This window comes from Bufo gargarizans, chromosome 11, assembly GCF_014858855.1.
Source record: "Bufo gargarizans isolate SCDJY-AF-19 chromosome 11, ASM1485885v1, whole genome shotgun sequence".
In the NCBI taxonomy this organism is placed as follows: Eukaryota; Metazoa; Chordata; class Amphibia; order Anura; family Bufonidae; genus Bufo; species Bufo gargarizans.
Genome location: NC_058090.1, coordinates 8,723,276 through 8,734,994, shown reverse-complemented (window position 1 = coordinate 8,734,994; position 11,719 = coordinate 8,723,276). Strand labels below are relative to the sequence as shown.

The 11,719-nt window shown below is 43.8% G+C and overlaps 1 protein-coding gene across 3 annotated transcripts in view; it reads right to left on the bottom strand.

Moving 5' to 3' along the window:
• Nucleotides 1–4,686: 4,686 nt before the first annotated feature.
• FAM181A (family with sequence similarity 181 member A) overlaps nucleotides 4,687–11,719 on the bottom strand; it is a 72,077-nt gene continuing 65,044 nt past the window's right edge. For 2 of the 3 annotated variants that reach the window (XM_044271197.1, XM_044271196.1), the window contains exon 2: nucleotides 4,687–6,378. In XM_044271197.1, the coding sequence (XP_044127132.1) occupies nucleotides 5,455–6,309 (855 nt within the window). In that variant the 5' untranslated portion in view covers nucleotides 6,310–6,378 and the 3' untranslated portion in view covers nucleotides 4,687–5,454. Of the gene's footprint in view, nucleotides 6,379–9,004; nucleotides 9,467–11,719 lie in introns of those variants that run through there. The other variant, XM_044271195.1, reaches the window with a different exon arrangement.

Sequence of the window (11,719 nt, the reverse complement as noted above, 5' to 3'; positions counted from 1 at the left end):
ACATTGAATATGGTGTCTGAGCTGCAGGCAGAAGCTTATAGAGCAGGAGGAGCTGAGCAGATTGATATGTAGTTTTCTGGGAAAAGATTCAGTAAAACTTGTATTTCATTCATCTAAATTCCTGCTCCTTCTGGGCTTTGAAGTCCGGGAGGCGGCCTTATCAGTGATTGACATCCTTCCCTCTATGAGGAGGCGGTCTTATCAGTGATTGACAGCCTTCCCTCTATGAGGAGGCGGTCCTATCAGTGATTGACATCCTTCCCTCTATGAGGAGGTCGGTCGGTCCTATCAGTGATTGACATCCTTCCCTCTATGAGGAGGCGGTCCTATCAGTGATTGACAACCTTCCCTCTATGAGGAGGCGGTCCTATCAATGATTGACAGCCTTCCCTCTATGAGGAGGCGGTCCTATCAGTGATTGACATCCTTCCCTCTATGAGGAGGCGGTCCTATCAGTGATTGACAACCTTCCCTCTATGAGGAGGCGGTCCTATCAATGATTGACAGCCTTCCCTCTATGACTATGTATACAGAGATAGCGGTATGGAGGAGGCGGTCCTATCAGTGATTGACAGCTTTCCCTCTATGAGGAGGCGGTCCTATCAGTGATTGACAGCCTTCCCTCTATGACTGTGTATACAGAGATAGCTGTATGGAGGAGGCGGTCCTATCAGTGATTGACAGCTCTCTGTATACACAGTCATAGAGGGAAAGCTGTCAATCACTGATAGGACCGCCTCCTCATAGAGGGAAGGCTGTCAGTCACTGATAGGACCGCCTCCTCATAGAGGGAAGGCTGTCAGTCACTGATAGGACCGCCTCCTCATAGAGGGAAGGCTGTCAGTCACTGATAGGACCGCCTCATAGAGGGAAGGCTGTCAGTCACTGATAGGACCGCCTCCTCATAGAGGGAAGGCTGTCAGTCACTGATAGGACCGCCTCCTCATAGAGGAAAGGCTGTCAATTACTGATAGGACCGCCTCCTCATAGAGGGAAGGCTGTCAGTCACTGATAGGACCGCCTCCTCATAGAGGGAAGGCTGTCAATCACTGATAGGACCGCCTCCCAGACTGCTCAGCTCCTCCTGCTCTATAAGCTTCTGCCTGCAGCTGACATTGCATTTTCATGGTGACAAGTTCCCTTTAGAGACTTTTTCAGCATCGGCACAGCTTCCTGCTATGGGCATAATTTAGGTGTGTAGATAGATACTTTGTGTGACAGTGAACAGATGTAGCAGAGCTGGGTTTGTCATCAGATCAAACTCATAGTGATTTGTGTTAACTGGGCTTTAAGGTTTTAGGCTACTTCCACACTGGCGTTGTGGCTTTCCGTTTCTGAGATCCGTCATGGGCTCTCACAAGCGGTTCCAAAACGGATCAGTTTTGCACTAATGCATTCTGAATGGAAAAGGATCCGCTCAGAATGCATCAGTTTGCCTCCGATCAGTCTCCATTCCGCTCTGGAGGCTGCTTGCAGCGTTTTGGTGTCCCCCTGACGATGCGGAGACAAACGGATCCGTCCTGACACACAATGTAAGTCAATGGGGACGGATCCGTTTTCACTGACACAATCTGGCACAACAGAAAACGGATTCATCCTCCATTGACTTTAAATGGTGTTCAAGACGGATCCGTTATGTTAAAGATAATACAAACGGATCCGCTCTGAACGGATGCATGCGGTTGTATTATCTGAACGGAAGCGTTTTGTGCAGATCCATGACGGATCCGCACCAAACGCGGGTGTGAAAGTAGCGTTACTTAAGACCACTGTTGAATCTTCTGCCTTTAAGGGGTCGTCTCACTTCAGCAAATAGCATTTTTTATGTAGAGAAAGTTAATACAAGGCACTTACTAATGTATTGTGATTGTCCATATTGCTTCCTTTGCTGGTTTAATTCATTTTTCCATCACACTATGCACTGCTCATTTCCATAGTTACGACCACCCTGCAATCCAGCGGCAGTGGTCGTGCTTGCACAATATGAGAAAAATCTCTGGCCGAGACCGTGGGAGCGCCCATAGGACAACACTTTTTCCTATAGTGTGCAAGCACGACCACAGCTGATGGGTTGCAGGGTGGTCGTAACCCAAGTTGTGTATAATGTGATGAAAAAATGAACCAAACCTTCAGGAGGCAACATGGACAATCACAACACATTAGTAAGTGCCTTGTATTAACTTTCTCTACATGATAAATGCCATTTGCTGAAGTGAGACGATGACCCCTTTAACTTACTAAGCCAGGGCAGGGTCAGCAACCTACAGCACTGCAGCTGCTGTGAAACTACAACACCCAGCAGGAACACTCGCTCTGCTATTCTTGTAATTCCCATAGAAGTGAAAGGAGAATTCTGGGGGTTGCTGATCCCTGCACTTACTGAACATGATACACATAAGGAGTAGACAAGTCCCAATTTGAATTTAGCCCTGATACATCTGCATATAGATCGATGCATTTTCCAGATGTCACAACTCACGGCAGGAAAACCTAGGACAAGTGATATCCATGAAAATTCATCTCTACATCATTACACAATGGTTTGCAGATTGAATGAATGTAAATGGTCTCATGGCCGCAGCAACCCCCCTTTATTTGCTGTCTATTGTGATGGGGGACACTGCAACGTAAAGGGCGGTCAGCAGACTGTATGAAGTATCACAGAGGAGGACCTTCAATCCAGGAGTCAAGATGAGGAGTTCGGGGATGAGTCCCCCATTAATTTGGGCAGACGTTATTCCTCCAACATAGTACAAAGCAAAAAGAGTATAAAAAGTTGGGGGACTTCCTCTGTAGGATATTGACCGTCACACATTTTTCCCGGAAATAGACAATGTGGATTTTTATTTACTGGGGATTTTATTATTTTAAGGACTTGTCTTAAATCATCATTATCCCACAATACCCATCCATTCGTATAGGCTAAACAGAAAAATATAAAGAAAAATAGTATTTTTTGGTCCTCGGAGTAATTAAACCTAACATTACCCCTTCACGCCCGATGACGTACATGTACGTCATTGGTGTGGTCTTTAAACATGGCGCCCGATCGCGTGCGCATCGGGCGCCGTGGCCGCCTGCTTCTTATAGCAGACACCCGGGACTCATGTCCGCAACTGGCAGTTATACCAATCGCGAACATTTAACCCCTTAGATGCCGTGGTTAATCCTGACCACAGCATCTGAGCGTGCTGAAAACCGAAAGCTCGCGCTTCCGGTGGTGCTCCGGCTCCTCCATACGGCGATCGGAGGAGTCGGAGCTTGTGTGCAGCAGCCCCTGTCTTTGTGAATGACAGGAGGCTGCTGCATAGTATTTCCTATGGAGCCCTTGCCTGTAATAGGGCTCCGTAGGAAAGTAGTAAAATCATCATAGACTCCAATGCTAGTGCATTGGAGTCTACGAGAATAGCAATCTAATAATTGCATGTTATAGTTCCCTATGGGAACTATAAAAAAAAAGTGTAAAAAAAAATAAAAGTAAAAAAAAATTATAAAAAAAACATTAAAATTATAATCACCCCCCTTTTCCCAAAATAAAAAAAAACGAACAAAAAAATATAAATACACATCATGGGTGTCGCGATGTGCGAAAACGCCCATAGTCTAAAAATCTAAAAATATATTCCCCATACAGCAAACAGAAAAAAGCGTCCAAGTGGCTGATTCGCCATTTTTGGTCGCTTCATTTTCTACAAAAAATTTAATAATAAGTTATCAAAAAGTCATACACACCCCAGAATGGTATCAATGAAAAGTTCAGATCACTCCACAAAAAATGAGCCCCCATTCAGCTCCGTACACAAAATGTAAAAAAAGTTATAGGGGTCAAAATATGGTGACAAAAAAAAACTGTTTTTTTCCCCCACTTTAATTTTTTTTTATCAAAACGCAAAAAAAAACTATACATATAATGTATCGCCGGATTCGTACTGACCTGTAGAATAAAAGTAACCAGTCAGTTTTATCGTACATTGAACGTCATAAATTAAAAAAAACTGTAAAACTGTGGTGGAATTGCTTTTTTTTTGCAATTTTACCCTATTTGGAATTTTTTTCCCCGCTTCCCACTACATCTTATGCAATAGTAAATGGTGGCATTGAAAAGTACAACTTGTCCCGCAGAATTCAAGCCCTCATATGGCTATGTGAACAGACAAATAAAAAAATGTATGGCTCTGGGAAGGCGGAAAACGAAAACGCAAAAAAACAAGAAACCTCCGGGAGTGGAAGGGTTAATGAATGTTACATTTATTACAGAATTTACAATGTGACACATTCAGGTTTGATAAACGTTGCAAATCAAAGCCAAATATTTAAAACATTTTTACAAAACTTTACAATTTTAATTTTGTTTTTTAAAGGGGTTGTCCAGGTTCAGAGCTGAACCTGAATATCCCTTTCTCCGCCCAGGCAGGCCCTCTGCTCCTCCTTGCCCTGGGTTGTATAGCGCAGGGCAAGGCCTTTTTTGTTTATAAATTTACACCGCTAGGTGGAGGCAGTGTTTTGGGCTAATGAGCGGGCGTAAACGTTGCCCTAGTGTATTTTACAGGCTAGGACAGCACTAAAGCCTGCCCATTAGCGACGGTGACGTCACTGGGAACACCGCTAGGTGGAAGCCTCCGCCTAGCAAAGAAGCGGTACGTCACCGGATCTGCTAAAAGAACAGATCATGAAATGCTCCGATGCTCCACTTTGAGGGGCTGCCTGGGTGAGGAAGGTGATATGTCCGGGTTCAGCTCTGCTTTGATGTTCCCTTTTTGTGGCTAATGTACCCATGACTAAAGAGTTTCCTGTCCACCCAGTTGACTATTTCGCTCACAATAAAATCAGGGAATCAGTATAAATAGTTTTTATTTTGAAATAAAAAAAATAAAAAAAAAGTTGTCCAATTGATTTACTGCATACGTAAGGTTGGGAGGATGACGGATCGATCTGCTCACTATATAAAATGTAATAAAAATTGGGCATCGCAGAAACATCACAGTAAACTTTGCTCTGGTTACAAGGACTGCTCTAAGGGGGGCAAACACTAAGCCCAATTTGACCCTCTGCCTCCATCATAAGGAGTACGGAGAGTCACATATCCATCCATCTGCCTACAGGTAAAGGGAGCAAATACATTATTAGCCGTATGTATCAACTCATTCCACTATTTCTTGGAGGCCAAAAAATTGCAAACTATTAAGGCCATTTTACCATCTTCCTCCAGTTTAACTTAGCATGGCAATATCCACGACCCCAAAGAACTCAGACAATGGCGCCTTCATCAGTTCCTATAACATTTGGAAGTTTCTCTAAGAATTAGGTAAAAAAAAAAATATCTTGATGGAAACCTTCATGATGAAACTTTTATGTCCTTCAAGACCTAGAACTTTTTGGGAGGGTCGTTTCTGCTCATCTCTTGGCATATGTTATAAGGATCCATAATAAATATCGCTCAGGTCCAAATTTCAGTCAAATATATCCAAAAACATTAAAAATAGAAGGTGGCACAGCGGGCTTGGTTGGTATAGGCTTGAGAACAACATGTCTATATAGTCTCTGCCCTGAATCTTTACACAAGTGCTGAATTTCCACCGTGGGCGCTGTTGTATTTTTACTCCATACTGCTAGGGTGGTAAATGGGTTGGGGTGTAGGTGGACCCCATGGCTGTGCTGGTACAAGAGCTGCTGTCCATGGTACTGAAGAGGGCAGCAATTGCAGGCATTGACCCGTTCAGTGAAGGAGGTTATAGGTGGCACCTTCTCCTTATCTCCTGAGGGGTGGGTACAGAGTACAGGGGATTTGTCTGGGATTAGTACATTTTTTACCTTTTTACTTTCATAAACGGGAAGGGAGGTGTCGGTTCTCTCTTTGTATATGATGTCTAGTCTGGAAGGGCAGGGCATGTCCAGGAGGTTAGTGGAAGATCTGGGTTCTTCCCAAAATGATGCTGGCAGCTGTCTTTTCCGCATGGGCACTTGATCCTGCCTTGCAGCATCCATACTGTTCTCTTGAGAGCTCACGTCCCCCATAACGCCCTCCTCTGCCTCCAGTGCACCCACCACCTTGTCATTCAGTCCTTTGCTATGATTGGTGGAGCCCAGTCTCTCCACCAGCCCCTTCCTCAGGTCCACGGTTCTGCTGGAGGAGTGGCATCTGGGTAATCTGGAATACTTCTGGGAAAACCTCTTCAGCTGCTTCTGCAGATATTTCCGGTGATCCACGGATCTCCTGCATGGAGCAGACTTGTCCAGAGCTGCCTTGATGTCACATGATGCCAAGTTGACAAAATTCAGGAGCGTCTTGACTTCATTGTCTGATGCCATGATTTACCAAGTGACAAATTTCCATTAATATTGTATAATAATTTATTATGGCGCTCCAGGAGCAAGGAACTAGAAAAGAAAAATATGTAAAAAGTGGGACCAAGATTATGAAGCAGTAAATACATTTAATTTATCTTGTATATAATATTGACTATTAGGCCTCATGCACACGACCGTTGTTTTATTCCGTGTCCGTTGTGCCGTTTTTCGAGATTTTCTGCGAACCCATTGACTTTCAATGGGTCCGTTGAAAACTCGGCTAATGCACCGTTTGTCATCCGTGATCCGTGGTTCCAGTCCGTCAAAAAAATATAACCTGTCCTATTATTTTCGCGGAAAACGGTTCGCGGACCCATTCAAGTCAATGGGACCGCTAAAACACGGAGGCACACAAGATTGTCATCCGCGTCCGTTTTTTTTTCCTATCATTTGCATGGCAAACCTGTCTTAGATTTTTTTTTACTTTCCGGAAACGGTTCACCGAACAACGGAACCCCATTTTGCGGAACGGAACACAAGAAGGGTCGTGTGCATGAGGCCTTAGGGTGATCAAGATGGGGGAGAAGATGAGGATGGAGTCAGCAGTGGTTATTATCAACGTGGTGGCGATGATGGAGGAAGTGAAGATGGTACTGGTGGTGGTGATGATGGTGGCGGAATAATGGAGGTGGTGGGGGTGGTAATGTAGGTGGTCGTGATAATACTGAAGCCTGTGGTGGCAATAGTTAGGATAATGGAGGTGATGGTGGTATAGGTGGAGATGATGGTAATGGAGGTGGTAATGGGGGGTGTTGATGATAAGGTGGTGGAATAATGGAGGTGGGGGTGATGATGATAGTGAAGTCTGCGGTGGAAATAATTATGATAATGGTGGTGGTGGCGGCGATGATGGAGGTGGTAGTTTAGACAAGGTGGTGGTGTCGTAGGTGGAGATGATAATAATCTGGTTGATGGTGAAAGTAATGGGAATGATAAATGTGGTGTTGCTGATGATAATTAAGCCTGTGGTCGCAATAATTAAGATATCAGTGGTGATGATTAGTCTTGAGCGAATCGAGCTTCGGATCACCGATCCGAAGTCGATTCATTCAACAACTTCGATTTTAATGCTGTCTCCATACAGCAAGAAAATGTATGGACTCTGTGGAACCAAACTTTTTTCACCTGAAGTCGCGCGAGACTTGAGTGAATTCATTTGGTATTCATTTCTGCATTTTTTTTAAAAACGTCTGGAACCTCAGTACCAAACCCGACTTCGGATTCCTAATTTTATATGTTTTCAAGGATGCAGAAATGAATACCCAAGTAATTCACCGAAGTCTTGTGCGACTTCGGGAGAAAGGAAGTTTGGCTCCACAGAGCACATACATTTTAATGCTTTATGGAGACAGCATTAAAATTGAAGGTTTTGAATGAATTAACTTCAGATCGATGATCCAAAGCTCGATTTGCTCAAGACTAGTGATGATGATGGAGGTGGTGGTGGTGTTGATAACTTCAGGATATAATGATGATGATGGTGGTAATAATGGAAGTTGTGATGATGGAAGTGGTTGTGGTGGCCGTGGGAATGATGGAGGTGTTGATAATACGGAAGTGGTGATGATGATGGAGGTGGTGGTGTTGATGATGGTAATGATGTACAGTAAGGTAGTGATGATGGAAGTGGTTGTGGTGGTGATCATAATGATGAAGGCGTTGATAATGTTGAAATGTTGCTGATGAAGGAGGAGGTAGATGATGGTGGTGGTAAGGCTAAAGTTGATGGAGGTGGGCGTGTTAATGATGGAGGTGGTGGTGTTAATGATGTTGGAGATAATTACGTACAATAAGTAGTCATGATGGAGGTGGTGATAGTGATGATGATAATTCAGGTTGTGATGATGATGGAGATGGTTGTGTTGATGGGGGTGTTGATAATATGGAAGTGGTGATGGAGGTAATGATGGCAGAGTTGGTGGGGATGATGGAAGTGGTGTTGATTATGTTGGTGGTGGTAATGGTGTACAGTAGATAGTGATGGTGATGATAAGGAACGAGGTGTTGATAATATAGAAGTGATGATGATGGAGGTAATTATGGTGGAGCTGGTGGTGGGGATGATGTAGGTGGGAGTGTTGATGATGTTGGTGGTGGTAATAATGTACAGTAGGTAGTAATGATGGGTGTGGTAGTCGTTGTGATGATAATGATGGAGGTGTTGCTGATGATGGAGTAGGTAGATGATGGCGGTGGTGAGACTAAAGTTGATTAGGGTGGGTGTGTTAATGATGAAAGTGATGATGATCATCATTATTACTACTTTTTATTTCATCTTCATACAAATAAATAAATTACAAACAAGAACCATAAAAACGATACCAATGAGCAATTGAATCCCCCAATCACCAGGTAATAGCATATAATCAACTCACTGCCCGGAGCTGCAGAGTGATTCCCACAAGAGCAAAAAATATATATCTTGAAACACAAATTGACAATATCTATACCTGCTACAATGTTACAACTAGAGAACATACAAAAGGTTGCACAAAACCTCCACCACATCCTCAGTACATATAGGTGACATCAGAGGACAATAACCCATTCCCATGGGGACAATTAAAGAGAGTAATTAAAAGTTGTTCTCAATGATCCATTCATGGGACACACGCACTCAGACACATGTCCCCCCCCCCCCCTGGCACCTACTTACTGTAGACACGGATGTCCCCAATCCTCCTGTTCGTTGTATCAGAGCCGCGCGGGATAATCTCGTTACACCACAAACCTGTACGCTGCTGTGAGGATGATGCCAGCCAGACCTTTGGGAGCAAAGTGAATGAATCCTTGTAGTTAGGGGAGACTTCGTTGACCAATCAAATTCCGCCGTCCAAATACAAAGCGCTTCAATTAGGCATTAGTCTGCCCGTTCCCACATTTTTCCCCATCTCAAATTGTCGCCATGGGGACAGCCACAAAAAGGGCCACAAATAAATACCATGATTTCTGTGCTGGTTCTCCTGGTGTCCTCCTTAGTCCTCTCCCCTCCTCACAATACAACGTGTAAGGCTGATGGGTGAGAAGGGATAGTTGGACACCCTCTTACCTCCCTCCTACCCCCCCTCCCCAAATTTTTTTTTTAAATAAGTGAATCCGTCTGGGAGGCTGGAGGCGACCATAGTTGAATGACACAGGACAATAGTAGAATTACTGAGAAGCCAAGCCTACCCTCCACTGACCAGAGTTCTCCTCGGCCTCCTTTTTTGTTTTTGTGATTTTTTTTATTTTATTTTTGGATGAAGGGTGATGTCAGCAAGGTAAGAATGAAACAAATCCCTAAAGAGATGCGCGCATAGCCATGGAAAGGAGGTTTAAGAGCTGAAGAATCTTGTCTTTATGTTTGCCCCCACAATTGAGCCACACAAAAGCTGAATTACCCATTCAAACCGGCCGGACAAAGGCCCTAAGCTGGAAAGCGCTCTTACATTTGTCCTCAAACAGTGGAGACTTAAATCGAGTCGTCATGATGGAGAATGACTTAGACAAAGCCCATAGAATTACCATCAGCAAACATTTTCCTCTGTCATATTACCGTGTCTCCATAGCACCCCAAAGGCCTCGACACAATACCCACAAGTTTGCACACTCAAGTGCTGTCACCCTGCCAACGATGGCATTGACTGAAGACGGGACAATCTACTTAACCCTGGAAATGCCAGCGGCCTAGCCGCACTTACATATCGAGGGGGTCGACGCGTTGACAGATGAGGAGTTGGAAGGGGGGGGGGGGAGGGTTATTGAAGTGACAATGTCCAAGTGTGAAGAGACGAGGGGAGAAGAGGACGAGGGGACGGAACGTGTAGGTGGGAAGTGTAACCACGATGACAAATATCTACTTGGCCTCTTGATTTTTTTTTAGGCAAACGGAAACGGCGTCGGAGATCTGGCTGGACAGATCCCATTCATGACCGTCCATTAGAGGGAGGACGGAAATAGCCGTAGAAATGTTTTGGAAATGATCTGGATACATCTCACCTCCCATCAGATAGAAGATGTATAGGAAGAGCCAGGGAGCAAGGAAGAAGATACAATGTATCACTGGGGGCAAAGGGAGAATATCCAGGCTGGATCACCGTCATCAGACAAGAAAAGGCAATAAAGTAATTTATTAAAGTTTGTTGTGGATTTTTGAAAATGAAAGAATTTTACTTCTAAGATTTGATGGAAAATAATAAGATAATGCTTAGAAAAGAAAAAAAAAACTATATATACATAATGAAAAATTAAACAAATCGTCTTTGGAGTTTGATTAGAATGAAAGATTTTTCCAGAGTCTATTTATCTATTATCTCATATCTATCTATCTCATATCTATCTCTCTATCTATCTATCTATCTATCATCTCATATTTATCTATTATCTATCTATCTATCTCATATCTATCTCCTATCTATTCTGAATCTACACAGCTGTCATGTACAGTGCCTCATGGAGATATTGCTGTGTGCATGATCTTGCAGGGTCAGGGCTGGAACAAGTGTCTTCTGAGAAGCAGTGAATTCTTATTGTTCCTCTTCACTCAAACCATGTTCCTTCTAATGGAAATGTGAATGGGACAATTAACAAAAGCCGCCGTCCCCCCCCTCCCCATGAACCCCTGGGGCATTGTGATGACAGCGCCGGAGTGGTTTCCCTGGGATCACACATCATGCTCTTGTCCAGCAGACATCCAGGAAAATCTCCGTACAACGTCCTCCAGGAAATTCTGAGCAAAACCAACTGTGTAGTAATATGAGAAAATAGAAGAAAATTCTGTAGCATTACATGATGGGGAATGTAGTACTCATATGATAGGATTAGATACAGGAGAATCATTATATGTCAGTAGAGTCTGTCCAACGTCTGCCAGAAATTCCGCAGACAGTATCACACAGGATAGGATTAGATACACAGCTCAGTAGACAGTATCACACATGATAGGATTAGATACACAGCTCAGCAGACAGTATCACACAGGATAGGATTAGATACACAGCTCAGCAGACAGTATCACACAGGATAGGATTAGATACACAGCTCAGCAGACAGTATCACACAGGATAGGATTAGATACACAGCTCAGCAGACAGTATCACACAGGATAGGATTAGATACAGCAGCTCAGCAGACAGTATCACACAGGATAGGATTAGATACACAGCTCAGCAGACAGTATCACATGATAGGATTAGATACACAGCTCAGCAGACAGTATCACACAGGATAGGATTAGATACAGCAGCTCAGCAGACAGTATCACACAGGATAGGATTAGATACACAGCTCAGCAGACAGTATCACACATGATAGGCTTAGATACAGCAGCTCAGCAGGCAGTATCACACAGGATAGGATTAGATACACAGCTCAGCAGACAGTATCACACAGG